General features: G+C 38.8%; 1 protein-coding gene across 4 annotated transcripts in view; it reads right to left on the reverse strand.

Annotated features, from left to right (window-relative positions):
* Nucleotides 1-18,882, reverse strand: part of IFNGR1 (interferon gamma receptor 1) — a 33,314-nt gene continuing 14,432 nt past the window's right edge. For all 4 annotated transcript variants that reach the window (XM_037393053.1, XM_037393055.1, XM_037393052.1 and 1 more), the window contains 6 exons: nucleotides 15,571-15,685; nucleotides 14,996-15,168; nucleotides 13,453-13,604; nucleotides 12,558-12,735; nucleotides 11,386-11,501; nucleotides 1-4,912 (listed from right to left, as the gene is read on the reverse strand). In XM_037393053.1, the coding sequence (XP_037248950.1) occupies nucleotides 4,418-4,912; nucleotides 11,386-11,501; nucleotides 12,558-12,735; nucleotides 13,453-13,604; nucleotides 14,996-15,168; nucleotides 15,571-15,685 (1,229 nt within the window). In that variant the 3' untranslated portion in view covers nucleotides 1-4,417. The remainder of the gene's footprint in view (nucleotides 4,913-11,385; nucleotides 11,502-12,557; nucleotides 12,736-13,452; nucleotides 13,605-14,995; nucleotides 15,169-15,570; nucleotides 15,686-18,882) is intronic.

Below are 18,882 nucleotides of genomic sequence, written 5' to 3' on the forward strand. Positions count from 1 at the left end.
GGTTTTTTTTTGGGGGGGGGGTTGATTTTTTGGTTTTTTGTTTTTTTTGTTTTAAGACATGCTGAAACTATTAATTTGAATTAAGTACAATAGTTCTTATTTACTAATCCTAAATTGTTCACATGGCACCACTTCAGAGCAACCAGTTATTTCCAGCCTTGAGAAAAACAGCTCTTCTCATGCAAGTTTCATGTCCAGCAATCTTAACTAGTGAAGGACTACATATAAATATGCATGTGTGTTCTAAGTAACCGGGACACTACAAGATGTCTTGTTTCCACAGATGTCAGTGGATTTGACAAGAATGGTTTTTTTAAACTACATTACAGATTTATGTGGAAAAATCATAAAACAAGAACATCTGATGCTTCTGTGCCAGCACGCAGCTTTACCACAATACTTCATTGTTAAATGCAGATCTCATAATAAAAGGTTAAAATGTCCATGAAAAAACAAGAACTAAGGAAGCTCTTAGAAATGTTGTCAGGGATTAGGCCAAAGTTTTCTGGTGCAATTTCTCTTACACAGGATATAGGGGTTAAGTCTTTTTTTTTTTTTTTTTGTTTTTTATATTTTGTTTTGGAGTCCTACATTCCATCATCTCCCAAATCATCTTTAGGAGAAAGGAAGGGAGGAATGCTGAGCAGCCAAGAATAAAAACCACCTGAAACAGCCTGAAGTGATGAAAATTTCTACACATGTCATACTGGATAGCTGCTATGTCTATCAAAGGGATGAATACCAGCTGATTTTGAACCTGTGTCAGGCACTTTGATATCCCATGTCAAGGTGCTAACGAATATCCAGAAGCTTAAGCAAACTACTACTTCATTGCAAGAATATTAATTTATAAATTTAAACTTTAGTAGTTAAGTGAAAATGCATAGATAACTACTACCTGACAGCTTCCAAACCACATGGCACAGGTATTTGGTATTACAGAGCTGCTCACCCAAGGCCAACTAGCTGCACCTAGAAAGGCATTTCCATGTTCCCTGTCCCAAGAAGTCCTCACACTGTAGGCTGCTGGGTCATATCCTAGCAGAAACACCATCAGGCACCTGCCCTGTTTTTAGGCTCTCTCTTGGTACCACTACTAGCAACTGCTAGAAAAAAGGCTGGGGGAAATAGAGCTTACTAACCCAGGGAACACGTTCTGGTCTCGCGGTGGCCTCACGTGTTCAGCTAGTCACAGCTAACAGAAGAATACGATGCTTTGCACACCCTTAAACTTCTCTATTTCACAATTATAAAACTTGCAAGCCGGCCTGAGCAATTTAAATATCTAAACTATTCCTGTGCTGTCCGCTACTTGCTAAGTACAGAGCACACAGAAAACAAACCTGCACAGGGAAGGCGACAATTCAGTGGCTTTTGTAATCACAGTTCAGAAATTTTCATTAAAAAATACATTTAACCTTGTGATAGTTACAAGAGGTCAGCTGTTCACGTGTATGCATCTGTTGCATAGCACAAAGCACTCATACTCCTGTGCTTGATTTTCAGCTTACATATAACGGAAGGGCACTGTTACTCTGGAACTAACTGCCCCATGCCAAATTTTCCCCGTATGCTCGTGATATATTTTCAGTGTCATTTCTGATTAATCTTAACATCCTTGTCCTTAATTATATCCTAACACCTGGCTGGTCTCTTTTACTCACATAAGACTCCACACGACTTGAAAGATTTGGGACAACGTACAATACAGTAGTATTGCAGGGGGAAGGGAAAAAAAATATGAGTGTCACTTGGTTTTAAAATGCATCTATCTGCCCTGACATAGGCAAAAAAAACACCATTCCTCTTCCAATGTGGCAGCAAAGGAAAACCTTCCAGAACAGAAAACACTTTGTGATCTCTTATGTTCACACAAATTTAAGAGGCCAAGTCCTAGTTAATAATTTTCCTAAAAGTGCCAGGATTTTAATATACTGTTAATAACGTAAATCTATTTTATTAATGTATATTTTATATATAAATTTCCAAGAAATTACATACTTCTGAAATAGTTTTGAGGCAGATATACCAAATGGAATGACTACTATGGCAAATTCCTGATCTTCTTGGATAACAGCAACATATTTTTTTGGGGACAAAACTGACAAATTGAAAACAAGCTATCAATTACAATAAAATTAAATACTCTGAGTAGTAGCAAAGAAGATACTCAGCAAACTGTCTGATCAGAAACTTCTTCCCAAAAAATAAGGTAACCTCACAGTTTTTAACACCCTGTTTCTCCCCTGTGAGCCAAAACACTTAACTGACATTTAGTCTTGAGGCACTTATTGCAATCTGTATTTATCAACAAACCTGAAAGTCTGAAAGAAAAGGCATCAACTTCAAGCTCTGCACAGGACACAGCTGCTCCCCTCCTTAGTAGACAGACTGCTGAAAGCAGGCTTCAGTGGCGAAACATTAAATGAAAAGTTGGTTTAGCTGAAGGTTCAAGTGCAAGTTAATTGTGATTTTCAGAGCTTTCTCGCAACATCAAGAGGGTTACTTTCTGTACTTCTGCAATGGAGATATCTACACACTAGTGGATCCTAACCAGCACTGTCTTCAGGAACTCAACCCAAATAACCCAAAAACCAAGTAACATTGATTTGTCTCTGCATTATGTTCAAATGTAGTGAGATCCAGCAGTAACTTTTTCAAAGCCAGCTAATATACTGAAATCTTCCTAGCTGGGCTTTCCATTACATCATAACAATAAAAATTCACCTATTTAATTTGGCTTTTCCTAAAACTACCAAAACCCTGCTAACTGATCTGTTATATTTCTGTGAGTAGAGAAGGGAAAATAGCTATTGTCTTTAAATCTTTAGGAACTGAGTACGTACGTAGTTATGGGACATTAACCACAATGGTTAATGTCCCATAACTGCAGGAAAGGAAACAGTCCAGAAAATTGTATAAATTAACTTTATCCTAGGAATATTCATGCCACTGAGAAACATGAGGACAGAAGTACTGTGACACCGGTTTTGCTTTAAAACCACCTGCTACAACATGCAAACATTTCCAAAAATGTCATTTAAAAATAGCTTTTAAAACAAAGACGTAATTTTGTATGAATGCCCCACCTTGTGTCTGAAAACAACTTTTTTTTTTCCAAACTAAGCTTCATTAAGAACTACTGTAAACACTTCTTACAAACAGAAAATACCTATCAGATCTTGACCAAAGGGAAATAACTGGACTGCAGGCATTAGACTTGAAAATTTTTAAATATAAAAATAAAATCCTCATCCTTCAGTTTTCAAAACTACAGTCTCACACTACAGAATTCACAGGGCCGCCGCATGACAGTAACTTACCACACTACTTTTCTATTGTCTTAAGGTGTATTTTTAGAGGAAGGTAATCTGCTGTAGTTCCCAAGTTACATCATAAAAAGATGAAAACAGCAGTCATTTTCACAATCTGCTAGAAAACATGTTAGGAAGAAGTCCTGTTGATTTCTCTTTAAAAAAAAAAAATCATACTGCTGTAAGAATTAGGATAGAAATACTCCGAAGGCAAGCAGGCTTTTGAATTCTGAAAACATCTTCTGAAGAATTTGTGCAACTACCCATTACACACCTTTTTTTCCCCCCCAATGACAATCAACTAGCATGCTAACACAGGAATTTTCCAGAATATGACAGGTTACACAATGCATCTAGGTGATCCAAACTATATGCAGCTATACACAAATAACAGCACTTTCAAAAATAGCTTTTTTAGTCACAGGACTTACAAAAGAAAAAGTCTATTGTTTACTCACTGAAATGTACAAAGCAACCATCCTAGAAGTACATACTTCTAATTGCAAAAAAGACTTAACTGGTTCTTGGGCATAAAATTAAATTCTTAAGATACACAAGAAAAGGTTATAGGTATATCCTTACTTAAAAGAAATAGTAGCATTTTAATACAAAAATACTCAAAAAGACAAGCAATGTAATACCTTTAATAAAGGCAAAAACTCTCACATATTTCTTGTGCATCTCTCTTGTAACCAAGTGAAGGATTTCTTAAGCATTATGTTCATTGAATTAATTTTGAAAAGGATTTGAAACAGAAGGTAATAGTGACACAGCTGCTGTTTTATACTCCTTCCTGAAGTCTGTTCTCCATAGAGTACAGTTAAAAAATCAGAGCGCTATTTCAGTAGGAAATAGTGAGTTATGTCCTATACACAAACACTTCTGAAAGTGGTTGTTACGAAACATCCCCTCACTCTGCAGTGTTCTCAGGCACTAGTCTCAGTCCTATTTCAGGATCCCACTGTATCACGTTGTGTACTGGTTACTCTGGTTGGACCACAACAAGCACAACTTGCAGACATCCGTAACATAACCCAGACCTTCCATAACCTTCAGTAATGCTGTTCTTCCTGAGTTCTAGTTAAACACTTCAGATATCCTAGTTAGTCAGTTGGCCTGTAAGCAATCACAGGCTGCTCTTCACCAACATCTATCAGCATATCTAATGGAACATGAGGCTTGTCATAGCCAGAAAACTTGAGACAGCTGCTTGGAATAACTGTTTGTGGCATTTCTGTGGTAGAAATCTCTGGACCTGAAGAACTACTGCAGATATCCATTTGGGTACTGTCAGAAATGAAATAACTCTCTTTTACTTTGTGATTCTGTTCATCACCAGAAGATACCTCCTCTGTGCTTTCCTGCAGAGACACCTCTTCTGTTCTTCCCCCAGAGGCATCAGCCAAAGCAGAAGATGCTCCTTCACCGGAATTCTCAGGACTAACAGTTTCTTCTTCTGGCTGTACCTCCAGCAAGGTTACTTCATGGTTCACTGGAAGCACCGTCTGGCCTGGCATGAAGTTTATTACAGATATGTATTTTGTGTCTGGTTTTGATTCTAGAATGCTGTCTGTGTTCAGGTTTCTTATGACACTGACCTTAAATGCGGGGAAAAAAATAACAAAAAATAATAAATCACTTTGAGTTCCACATAGTCTCCTAATTTATTGCCTTCACCTTCTGTCAAAGTTCAGAGGTTAAAAAAAAAAGATACAAGTTCATAATACATATTTAATGTTGTTACAACCAATCCCAACAGAAATTAGCAAAATTAGAATCTGGCAAGGTCATTAGCCTGTACCTGTGACTTCAACTGTTCCATTAACACTTTTATGCAAGCTCTAAAAAAATGCTTTCTAAGTGCAGACACATTTGCAAGGACCAAATCTATTCATGTCATTCACTGTATTTTAAGTCATTTGAAGTCTGTAATGTAGAAGAAAACAACAAAGGAAGAAAAAGCTGTAATGCTCTTCAAATAGCTGAGGAAACCTTGCATACTCTGTAGCTATTGAGTGCAACTTGTAACGACTGTAGTATTTTGTGCCAACTGTCTCAACTGGGAGAGAAGTGAACTTTGGAAAACAATCTTTAAAATTACATGAGAACCTGTACACATACTAGTAGTTATATCTATGCTCAAGTGTTCCTAGTTATTTCTCCAAGCAGTCCCTCAATGTTGTGACAAGCTTTTATGTTACACTTTGAAACCCTTCCCCAGGAAGAACATACATTCCTACAATGGCCAGGCTCCAGCTTGTTTTAAATGATTATTGACATGCCTTCAGGCTGTTCAGATTCTTCTGACTTGTTTTTGTGTTTTGGTTTTTTTTCCCCAAGGTGTTTTCAAGAATATGTAGGAAAAACAGTAGGGTAAATTTTCAGCTGGATGATGGTGTTCCCAAAAGCTAACAGAAAGCGTAGGGAGAAAGGGTTATTCAATGAATTGCATCCTTTTCCAAACTTCATTCACTATATATGTGTATCGCAGGCTGTCAAGATAAAACAAGCTGATTTCTTATTATAATGTACATAGTCACATTTTTTAGATACTTAGTAAAAAACATAATCTGACAAACTACAGGTTGAGGCAAATGTAGAAGAAAGGGATGTAGGTAGAAGGAGGAAAGGGGGAGAAAAATCATGTTAAGAAAAGCAAAAAAGAAAGGCAAAAAGAACCTCTTAGTCTGTATTAGTTTAAGAACAGAGAGCACCATTACAACCAAATCTGACTGTGCTTTTCAAGAGTGTTCCTTGATCAGAAGGTTGTGAGTCTCTATATTCATACCTTCACAGTGTGCTGACTTCATTAGAACTTGCCTTTATCTCCCACTTCAGCCCCATACCCTTTCCCTCAGCTGCTCTGATATCTGTGGATGTTATGTGGTTTATGCTGGATCAATGAAACTACTCGAGTTTAAAAACAAAACACACAACCAGAAAAAACCCAAACACCAACGCCGCCACAAAACAAACACACACTCCATGGAGAGCAGTTATTTGTAATCTAAGTGAGTTTTACAAACAGCTGTGTTAGCACCACTAAGGTGAGGTGATCCCTTGGGAATCAAGGGCTGCTACTAGAAAACTAGTAGGAGCATTAAGGTGGCTCCTGACACAGAAAATCTACCACACTACAAAGTAGCTGCCATTCAGCCATCATGCTTTCTGGATGTTAATTTTTGCTATTTGGAAACAGAGTACTATATAAAGAATACTCAGAGTAGTTCCTATGAGTATGTATGGAAACCACCCATCCATAAGAAGCAGGTGCTTAAGAGATGGCTACAGAAACCAGAATACAATGGATAATGTGTAGATACTGAAAATGTTATGAACAGCTGGTAGGATTAACGTACGTTTTGAAAACCTGTTTATACAGATATATGAAAAAAATATTGGATACTTATGCTATACAAACACTGACCTTGAAGGGACCAGCATCTGTAGTTTTTTTGGGGGTAGCAAAAAATCTGACTCCCAACAGTCACACAGTAAATGACACGAGAAGATCATTCTCTGTGCAAGCTTGAACACTTGAGGAATGTGAATTAAAACAAAATGCTACAGAAACTATAGCTAAAAGCTGCATTTACCACTTCCCATTTCTCCCCATACAGGTACATGCTATACTAAAGTTAAAACCAAAAATCAATGAGTCCTTGTTTCTGTCCTTTTAGGATATTCACATGGTTTAAAATATTAGTCCTAAAATGTGTTAAGAAAATGCCTTGTACTCTGCGCAGGTTCTGCATTTCACAGTGCCAGCTGGTGATGTTTAAAGATAGATCCTGAAGATAAAGTTAAGTACTCTCTATACAACTACATCCAGTACTTTTGTTCTCAAAAAGGAAACACATTTTTCTCTTGCTGAGTTTTTGACTAAAGCAAGGTGGTGCAAAGACACTTCCATTGCATGAAAGCAGGAAGCCACCAGAAAAAACTCATGGATTTCTTGGTACCAAAGTTTCTTTAAGAGTCACTAAGTCATGACTACAAGAAAGTGTAGCAATTCATGCAGTTATTTCTGGCTTCAAAGAGAAGAATCACAGCTTACTACACTAACGGGAATTCCATTCGAAGCATCTCAAGTAACAAAGGTTATTAAGATATGGTTGCTATTTGAAGACAATTATTTACCATAGGTAAGTTAATATTTTTCTTTTGTGTACATTATCTAATACTAGCAAACTGACAGTCAGTGAGCTTAAGCTGGATGTCTGCAGGACTTCCTGGCACATGTAGGTGCTCAGGTATCTTCCTGTCTCCAATGACAGCACCTGAGCTTTCAGGTCTTTCACTGTCTCAACAGACTAAGGAGATTAAACCAGTGGAAGCCAAGCTCAAGGTTATCTACAAATAACATATCCCAAGGAATCCTTAAGAGTTAAGGTAATCAGCAGCTTGTTTCTTTTTCTAAGGGCTTGTCCACCTAAAAATTCCTAGTAATTTTCAGGTGCACAATTTCTGGAAGAGAGTTTGAAAAACCTTGACAAAATCTGCATGGCCTTTGCATGGCTCCACAAGAAATTAATACTGTGCAAATGTAGAAACAGGAGACTGTTACTGCCCTATGGACACTCACAGAAGAAAGTAAAAATCTTCACAAAAGCTAATGAAGCAGCTTCTCTCTAGTAAAGTGACGATTATTTGTGCCAAGTCAGTCAAAATTTACAGGAACAATTACAGTTTCTCCAAATCAAAAATACGTTGTACAACTAAAAAAGCCAGAGTCACAAAGAAAATTCTTAGATGTTCCATGAATATCGTAAGTGTTCTACGAATACTGTGAGAAAACACAGCCTTGACATTCCCGTCATGTCAGGCTCAGAAAAAGCACCAGCAGATAGCAGAAAACTGAAGTATGAGCTAAAAAAATCTAAGTTGATGCTTTTCAGTGAGTCTTTCTCTTATAGAGTGGGTGTTTTCTACCCACTAAAATATTTGCCACCATTTAAAGGTAAGGCACTGAAAAAAAGACATGGGCATAAGCATAAGATGACACCCACAGCATATCAGTAAATTAAAGCCAGGCTCCTTTTAAAGTGAGTAAATCTCACCACAAATCTTACAACAAATATCTACTACAGGACAAACTGGAATGACTGAAGATGGCGGGTGGAAGGAGACAGCCTCTTGAAATATCTTTTGTGAGAAATGAAAGAAAATGGACAGTTCTAACTACAGCTGCACTACTGAAACATCAGATTCCTGTAACCCAGCAGAAGACTAGCATGATGAAGTCCTGTAAAAGAATCTGTCCCATTTCACTAGATGCATATTCCCAGTAGGATCCTACTATGAGTAAGGATGTTTAAAACATTTAAATGGACATTTTCTCTGATGAAGGTAATCATTCAACACTCATATTGAAAGACAGTTGCAATGTGGAAGTAGGACCTGTATGTCACCGACCTGTTATTCTTGGCAGTCACAAACAGCACAGAAAAGACAATATAAAAATTCTTGAGATCTAAATGGCAATGGCTATTTTTATTCTTTTCTTTGGGTATGTGAGGCTCACAAAGACAGCTGCTTGACGGTTACTGTTTCTTATTTTTCCTACTGTTGGAGAATTCCAACTCACCCAAAGTCACTCAAATGATGTTTTAGCACCTACTTAAAGCTGCCGGAATGCAGATCACCGGAAGGCAGTAGACCTATGTTAGGATACCTTGCCTAGCCTTCTAACAGATGGAAAAACTGCCTAGATGTTTCGTTTTCAGACAAGCTCGGGTAAAGCACAATGGTCATAACCTGTATGGAAAAAAGTATCTAGTACAAATTCAAAGGTCAGCGACAGGCTCTCAGCTCCAAGAAGCCTACAGAGATAACTTCGCATCATTAAACTTATTATTCATATTACTTACATTATTCGTTACCTAAAATGATTAATAATCAAAATAATCAATAATTAATCATAAGTTATTATTCATTTTAAATTCCCATATTATTCATATCACCTGTACTGAAACTACCCTTATGAGCTCCACAATTTATATTTGTTACTAAAAACTTCAATGGAAACGGACAGAATCACAAAACATCCTGAAGTGGAAGGGACCTACAGGGATTGTAGGAGTCCAACCCCTGACTCAGGGCAACCTGGAAGTTAAACCATACGTCTAAGAGCTGGTTGAAATGCTTCTTGAACACTGACAGGCTTGAGGCCACAGGGTAGTTGTCTGAGTGCTTGACCACCCAGGTAAAAATCTTTATATATAAAGAGTTGTAGGTTTTACTCAGCTCCTTCACAACAAAACACGATGCAGCATGTGAACCAGACTGGACACTGTACACTGGAACCTAGGAATCACAAGATGACATATCGCCCAGTAAAGTGAGAATATGGGCACACAAATTAATTTCTACAAGGTGAGCTAAAACGTGAACTTGGAGCACGCATCAGTAAGCTCACAGGAGTTCAGGAGCACACATTCTATTCGTGTGATCATCTTTTTCCCCCCATCCCTTAGATACAATACCACAGTAGTACTGGGAAGCCAGAATAACTATGAATTCACTGAGCAACAGCACTGTCATTCTGGATGAGCTGTCTTGCTATAATGAGCAGTCTTCACACACACAGAGTAATTTTTGTATGTAGGACATGATGCTAATAGATTTAGACAGTTACATACTGGTGTGAGCATGAAAAAAAACTGTAGTGTCTCACTTTTTCTGCAGGCCTGTGTTTTGTCATTGGGGTCTAGCTGTAGATTCCATCAGAGAGGTTTCATCTGAATTTTTTTGAAGTCTACAGTGTGAATAGCTATCTCTGAACTAGTCTTATGGCTCTGTCACAGTCTATGGAAAGAAACATGGATTTTGGAGTGCTTTGTCTGACCAGAAGTACGTACCATTTTAGAATGAGACAAATCATCTTGTGCTGCACTAATTACTGCTTACTACAATGTAACCTATCCAAGCCCATCCATTCAGTCACCGCAATCTCACCTCCTAATAGTCTGTTTCAGAGAAAGCAGGCTCCAGGGGATCTTGGGCACTGAGCTACGCACGTGCTATGAAGCAGTCATTTTTAAGGGTCTTGAAGTTGAAAAACGTGGAATTAAAGATCATTACCTCTTCTCTATAGAAGTCTTATGAGTTTTCTTGCATCCACTGAGATTACCATTTACTACTGCCTCACATGGCAGTTCTTGAAAGTTGTTTCAACTGCTGCTGATTGCTCAGTTGCTGTGACCAACGAGACACCAGGAGGACATTATGCCTGTCAGATACTCTTGCCTGATGTGAAAGCAAGAAGTGCTGCTGCTCTTTAAGTCACATCCACTCCACTTCCTAAAGATGGCTACAGGGAGCTTTTAAGGTAGAGCAGCTGCTGACCTCTTCCCTGACTGCTCAGTGTGAGAACATATCTCCCCTAGATTTTCTTCCCTCCTCCTATGGCACTATCACTCCCCTCCTCCCCTTACTCTGCACATCGCTAAGAATAAGTCATTACTGCTAAGTGCTGCGGTTATCTCACAGGTGTTCAGTAACAGGACAAGAGGAAATGGACACAAACTGAAACACAGAATTTTATCTGAACGCAAGAAAACCATTTTTACTGTGAGGATGCTGAAATACTGGAATAGGTTGCCCAGAGCTGTTGTGGAGTCTTTTTCCTTGGAGGTATTCAAAACCCATCTGGACAAAGTCCTGGGCAGTATGTTCTCGCTGACTCTGCTTGAGCAAAAGGGTTGGACTCTATCTCAATCTCAAAGTGTCTCTTCTAACCTCAGCAATTCTGTGGTTCTGTGTCTCTGCCTCCAGAATGAATACAAACCTGCCTATGTACACACACTGAGGTTTTAAGAACTAAGTTCTCAAACCAGACCAACTACTGCTGCTACAGTTAAAAAGAGACTGAAGTCTAACCTAAAACAAGTACAATGCATCTGGTTGCAGAGGCTGTTCAGAATATTAGACTGGTGTAAGCCCTAAATATCTATGAGACCACAGTTAGAAAAAAAAAAAAGGAGAGAGAGAGACAGGCATAAAGATGTTACAGTAATAAAAGTTTACTTGGATATTAAAAATCTGACATAGATAAGAAGTCAGAACCTACCAAAGACTTAGGCAGCTTTATGTTCTTCTTCCTTAGTTTCTTGTAGCCACAACACACTATCAACATTAGACTCAGGCTCGGAATAACACCAAACAGAATGTTGATATATTGTATGCCTAAGAAGTCAGAACAAAATCTGTTAGGGAGTTTGGAAAAATAAACCACTGCTCTTACCACTTAGAATAATTTCCAAAAGGAATAGCTCAGAATGCTTAGCTGCAATGTGTGAATTTGTCAATTTACCACCTTTTTCACTCAAGAAAACTTTATAGATAAAGCATTGTAACAAGCAAATAGTTAGAATGACAGAAGATTTTCATTTTTTATAAACACAACCATGTTTTTATAGAGGTAAAGGAATTTTGTAACTTATTTTTTGTTCCTTAGAGGTGACAGATGGGGATGAATATATTTGTACGTTTTTCATGCGATAGCATGTTAACTGACATATTACACATACTCTATGTACAATAAAGTTAAAATACAAAATCTTCCAAACCACAGAATTTTAAACTGTTACTAGTAAGATTCCACTAGTCTAACTCTCTTTTAATTTCCTTCTCCTCAATCATACCACTGCTTTTGGTCATTAAAGAACAAACACAACTGCTTCTAACAATTCTTTTCTCTAGTGAAGTTTTGGGCCATAATGAAGTAGCATTAAAATTTTTGTAAGAGCTTACCAGAGATATAACATTGCATCACTAGCTGCCTTTGTTCTCTTTAATTAAGACATTAATACCTCAATTTTATGACAAGTTTACAGTTGCTCAAACTCAGGAAAGTATATAGATTTTCCTCAGTGATGATGCTGAGCAAAAAGCCATTTGCTAGAAGAGAGACAAGGCTTCTGAAAACCGTCTAACTTGGTGAATGGTCCATTTGTCATTTCTTAATTACACCAATGATCAGATGCAATGGAAACAAGCTTTGTAATACCAATGAAGCATAAAAAGCATCCAGGAAAGTCAGTTATTTGAAAATAATACATGATCTTTAAAGGTCTTCAGAACCGGGAAGTGCACTTGCAAAAGAATAACCCTGCCTTCCCTTTTTTCATATTCTCCCACAGGCAACCAAGACTTCCCATGGCTACATCAGAGCCTGAATACTTAGATCAGATCTCTAGTCAGACTCAGGATGTCCTTATTTAATATTTAGAATCCTCTTACTCAATATCTGCTTGAGAGGAACATGAATGCAGCTTTTGTCTGATGGGGCACCAACCATCAGACCACCATAAAAATTTCCCTTTGCTGAAACACAGTAAGTGGAACCTTCAGCAGGAATTGGGATGCTGACGCTACATTTATCCACCGTACAGTTGTCTTCAGGGAACACTTCTTCAACCTGCAAAAAACGAAAGTCACGTTACATCATTTGATATAACAATATAAATGTTACAGTACCTTCCAACACTTCTAAAAATGTTAGCACACCATTACATGTGGTTTCTACATCATCTATGTCTCTCGCAAAAGCTCTGTGAACTTTGGCTAACAGCTTATGAGCTACCTTAAGATGCTGTATTTGATTACATCATGGTGCTTTCAGCTAAAATTTGTGCTGTTGATAGTCTAGATGTGCATTCCTAATGCACATATAGCTGGATACATATGAATAGGTAACTATAAACAAACATACCTACTACCATTTTCCTCAAGTTCACCCTCTTTACTACTCACATGATTACTAAATAAAGTGGTATCACTATCTTAAAAGGTAATCTTCCTAAATGAAAGGTCTGTCTAGACCAGTGAAAGGGGCACAAGTAAAGTTACCAATGTTTTAGCATATATGCAGAAGCAATAGAACAGGAAAAAGTAACTGTCTCACACATACATAATGCAAGAATCATGTTGTTCTAAGACACCCATTTGGACAAATAAAAACCAGACCTTCCAGTTCCAGTATGATGCACTTGACATCTTAGGGCAGTAGTCCTACATTACGTTCAACTATTTTCTTGGTATCTGTTGGCTCTGCATGCCATAGGAGTGAACCCCTTGTTTATGCATTTAAGGTAAACAAGTCGTCTTAATTTGAAGTTTTCATTTTGGTACTTACCTGTTTTTTACTATCCCAAAAAGTCACCAAGTACGTGAGCTCTTGTTCAATCCAAGGAAGAAGCTCCACAGATGGGAATGCAGGATGGTAAATATCAACTATGATTTTATCATCATGCCTTGAGAGATTCAGTTTTGGTGGTCCCATTTTTCCTGCAACACATTGCGCCTTTGCTATTAGGCAAAAGCTTTTACCATAAAATATGCTATTTATAGTTAGCTTCCCAAAATTAATCAGAGATTGGAGAAGAATTACATGTTTATTTCAATGCTATTAATGTTGTATAGCTGTGACACTTAGAAGTAATGGAGGCATTTGGACACATTCATGAATCTGCTTCCAGGATAGAAACTGTCTGTGCACAATTTCACTGCTAAGCAACCCAGCTTTCCTATACACATAAGGACATAAAAATTCAGCTCACTAACAACAAAAAACCCCAAACCAATTAAACATATATGTGTGAACAAGAACAGAACAAAAAAATAAATCACACTGAGCTAAACCATACTGTACCAAAACAAAGGCTATTTGAAAATCTAAACAAATCTCATCTTGAGCAACAGTACTTAGGAAGCCTGATTTGCTGTTGCAATAGCTTACATTAATTTTTTGTGCCTAATGATCTGACTGAACATGTAAGTTTCTTGTTCAATGGGAAAACTATTTTGTCCCTCTCCTCCATGCATGGCTACCACTTTTCTACAAACTATCAAACTCAACATTACCATGATTTCTGTCCCTTCGTCAAACACTGGAAACCAGTCACTGATTCCAAGTCATGGGAGCATTGGGTAAAGCACAGTCCAAGTCAGGGAGAAGCGCATGGGCAATGTTCTGCCTGAAAGCTGTACGTTGAGAATGGAGCAAGTACAAGAGGAAGTCTCTCAGTCTTTCCTCACTCTGTTGTGTCTGCTTTGCATACACATATACTGTCCCACACAACACTGGGGCCTGCCACGCTGCTTTGGACAGGTTATCCCAGAGTCCAGACACACAATTTACTCCTACAATACTGATATGAAAACCTATGATTTCTCCCAAAGCAGCCCAAAGGGTTCATGTGAACAATGAGTAACTGTTACTTATTCAGCTACAGTGGACTCCCATAGCTTCTGGATAGCATCTAGACACCCAAAGCTGTCAGTACATCGGATTATAGTGTCAAGCAAGGCATCACCAACCACCTGAATATTACCTAAAGGTCCACAGCTCCCAGTGGCAGTTCCCTACCATAAACTGGTGTCTGGGACACCAAGCAAGAATATGGGAAGGATGGACAAGAGTGCACCATCAGCATTACCTTCTTGCCTTTAGAAGTTTTGAAAAAAATATCCAGATGCTGCAGTGACAGGGCTAACAAGTCCTTACAGAGGCAGAACTACAGAAGTTCCTACTGAACAACCATCATACTTTATTTCATCCTGGAATCCTGACTTTCTGGTACTCCCAAATGAGACAAAATAATACAGCAAATAGGATAACTACTACCTTTTTAAATTTAGGGAAAATATTACAAGGTTTAGTTTATGATGGAACTTACCATGCTTTCTCAAAATAAATTCACTCGTCTCAACATAGTCAGACTGTTGTGACCCAACAACAGCTTTAACTCGAAGCCAGTGAGAGGCAAAAGGCTCACGTATTTCCCTTGAGAGATCACAAAAATGAGCTGAAATGTTCATGCACGTGGAGATGATCTTATAGTGACCTAAACTGTAGAAACAGATCAAGTAATAGTTAATACAATTTCAGCTGCACAACACTGTACAATACACTGCCTGTGACAAAATATCTATAAGGGTGACCAAGCACTGGCACAGGTTGCCCAGAGAGGTTGTGAACTCTGCATCCCTGAATATATTCAAAAGCCATCTGAACACGGTCCTGGGCAACCTGGCTCTAGGCTAACGTGCTCAAACAGGGGGCTGGACACCTCCAGAGGTCCCTGCCAGCCTCAACCATCCTGTCACTTGACAAATTTTGCTTTATTTTACACTTACGTAACCTTCACCCTAATGACTTCCCCACACAGAAATAAAAGAATTTACCATGCACCGATTGCTTTTATACGCTTCTAGAGAACATCAGGTACAGGAAATAAGAATAAGAACTTACATGTAGGGTTTGATTTCCACAATAAAACGAGGAGTTTCAGACATAGGTGGGTATTGCCAATATAAGATGGTTTTGAAATTTTCAGATGTTACTACAATCTGCGTTGGTAAAGGCACTGGAAGAAATAGAAAAATCGCACTTTGATAACAGACCTAGTCAAAAATAAGAACCAAATATCTCTCTAGATTATTTGGAAAAGGCAGTATTTGGAAAAACTAAGACATAAAAATCACAAATACTTCCCCCCAAATGAACCAGTTTGTCACCAGTACAAACAGATATGGGCCCTGCAAGCTGATTTATTTTTCTTCTCTCCTACAGAGACAGCTTGCTTCCTGTCCACAACCCAGAACCTCAGATAAACCGGGCCCACTGAAAGCAAGTCCATCAGATAGCCAGTATCAGGTTGATAAGCTGTGACAATTATACCCCTGTGTTGATATTACACAGATATACCAGCAAGACCGACAGTATGAATTTACTGAAGTTAGAGGAGATGAGCCCAGCTCCTGTAGATTTCTCTACTTCTCTTGCTCTTCAGAAACTGAATTGAGGGGTTGGGAGCGGGGAGAAGCCAGACACACCAAAGCTGCAGTATCAGGGTAGGATTGAGCAGGACTCTCCTGGAGCACAGACCATCTCCTGACTGCCTTGCCAACAGACAACAGGCCTGCTGGGGAAAGCCTGGATTCAAGGTGGATTTCTGACAATGCCATTTCTACCACTCCAGCAATATTTTTAGAAAGCTGTGATGATAAAAATACTAACATTTGTAAGGAATTTGAACACTGAAGCTCCAATGTAGTTCCATATACAGGGAAGCATTTGAAGTACATTTAGTAAACAAAGTCAGAGGCAACTAGGTAAGCAATACAAGAATAAAAAGCAGCACTGATGTTTCCCCCATACACCAAGCTCTTGTTCTAAGCACCAACAGTGGCAGGGATATGGAGGGAGCAGCTGCAGGGGAAGGAAAACTACACAGTGTTCTACCTATGGAAGGCTGTCACATGGTGTTCAGAAGGAGGAAAAAGAAAGTGAAGGTCACAAATTATTTTAATTGTTACTTCTTAGCTTCTCAATGTCTGATTTGGCATCCTTAATATTCTCTTGATACAGCATTTGTAAAACGATGACTGGTAACTCATATTTGACCTGCTCTAGGCTGCTGTTTGTACACAAAGCAACTGCTCCAATTTCACTCTGCGATATATTGAGGGGAAAGTAAACAATTTTCACATCTTGAGAACAAGACCACAGAGAACACTCTATGGAAAGTAATACACAGAGGCTGAAATATGCTATTAACCACGAAGATTTTACACACATAACATACATTACTCTGCAAATGGTGCTGTGGTTTAGTTACGTTTCAATAACTACAAAAGTGGTATTTCAGTTACTGGAAAAAAGGAACACAATCATCAAATTCTCAACCACAAGAAAAAAAAAAGGTGACAAGTTGACAGAAGAGGTGTCAAAGCACACAAATCTTCCTTCAAATATTTAGTTTTAAGGCACGCTGTAGTAAGCCTTACATAATTTTACTTTTTTGTACTATTATACAAATAAAACTATGCTTAGCAAGAGTGAAAATGAAATCTCAGAACACATCTGAACAGCCAGTAGAAGCTACATGACTTTTATGCATGTTTATAGTTATGCCATTATATACCACTCTGCTTTCTCCTCCCTTGTTCTTCCTCCCACCCCCACACTTTTGTTTTATTTTGTACATAGAGTTGCTACCCGTGATTTCAGGAGAGAAAACTAAGCTACTCGGGGAGCCACTTAGTAGCGTTCCCCAAGAATCTGCTTTTGAGGGCCTGGGGGTCCATGAGTGCTGGTCAGCTTTTAAGATTCATCTTTTACAAGCAGCAGGCTTCTTTTAGATCTTTTTTAAGATTCATCTTTTAGAAGGAGCAGGCAATCCCATGGTGTCATAGGAAGCAGGGCAGATGAGCCTGGCTGAACAGGGAACTCCTTTTAGAGCTCCTGAGGAAAAAGAAACTGCACAATCTCTGGAAACAAATAATCTTTGCAGGAAGATTACAGAGTCATGGTTCGTAGGAACAAGACACAAAAGGCCAATACTGAACTAGAGTTAAAACTGGCATGTTGTTTCAGATACAAGAAAGGCATTTTTAAGTACATTAATAGCAATTGGAGGTCTGAGGAAAACATTGGACCAATACTTGTTGAAGATGGTCACCTGGCTAACAGGGATAAGAAAAAGCAGAGGCATTCAATGTTGAGGGTTTTTTTGCCTCAGTCTCGCAATAATACTGACAGACCTTGGGATGCCCAGTCCTCTGAGTCAAAGACCCTGAGTGCAGCAACAGTGTTTCACTGTTTGTGGACACTGAAATCGTTAAGGGGACAGCTGTATCGGCTGAATGTCCACAAGTCCATACGGCTTGATGGGATTCACCCCAGAGCACTGAAGGAGCTAGCAGATATTACAATAGGACCCCTCTGGATCTACCAAAGGTCTGGGGAGGTCCCTGCTGACTGGAAGCTAGCCAACACTATTCCAATTTACAAGAAGAGCATGAGGAAAAGACCCAAGAAACTACAGACCTCTTAGTCCAGCCTCAGTACCTGGAAAATTATGGGAAAGATCATACCAGGAGCTACTGAAAGACGTTTAAAGAACTATACAATCATCAAGCACAGTCAATGCGGGTTCACAGAAGGGAAGTCCTGTTTAACTAATTCAATATCTTTCTATGATAAAGTCATCCGTCTAGTGTATGAAGGGAAAGCAGTAGATAAAGTGTTTTTCTGGATTTTAGTAAGGCTGTCGATACCGTCCCTCACAGCACTCTTCTGGACAAATTGTCCAACTGCAAGATGAGCAGGTACCTGGTGCTCTGGAAGAAGAACTGGCTGTATGGGAGGGCTCAAAGGAGTGTAGTGAATGGGGCTATGTTTGGATGGCAACCGGTCACCAGCGGTATTCCTCAGGGCTCAATTCTAGGGCCTGTTCTGTTCAAAATTTTTACCAAAAATCTGAATGCAGCAGCTGAATGCACCGTTAGCAGATCTGCCAACGATACTAAACTGGGAGGTGCTGTTGACTGTCACAAGGCACAAGATGCCTTACAGAGGGAACCAGATAGATTGGAGCATTGGACAATGATTAATGGAATGAAAATTTAACAAGTCCAACTGCCAGATTCTGCACCTGGGATGGAGTAACACTGGGCACAAGTATGAATTGGGAGAGTAGTGCCATGGGAATGCAATACTCTGAAATACTTGTGAACGCTGACTGACCAACTAGAATAAAAAGCATCTACCAAGTCAGGC

The sequence above is a fragment of the Falco rusticolus genome, chromosome 6, assembly GCF_015220075.1.
Source record: "Falco rusticolus isolate bFalRus1 chromosome 6, bFalRus1.pri, whole genome shotgun sequence".
Classification (NCBI taxonomy): Eukaryota; Metazoa; Chordata; class Aves; order Falconiformes; family Falconidae; genus Falco; species Falco rusticolus.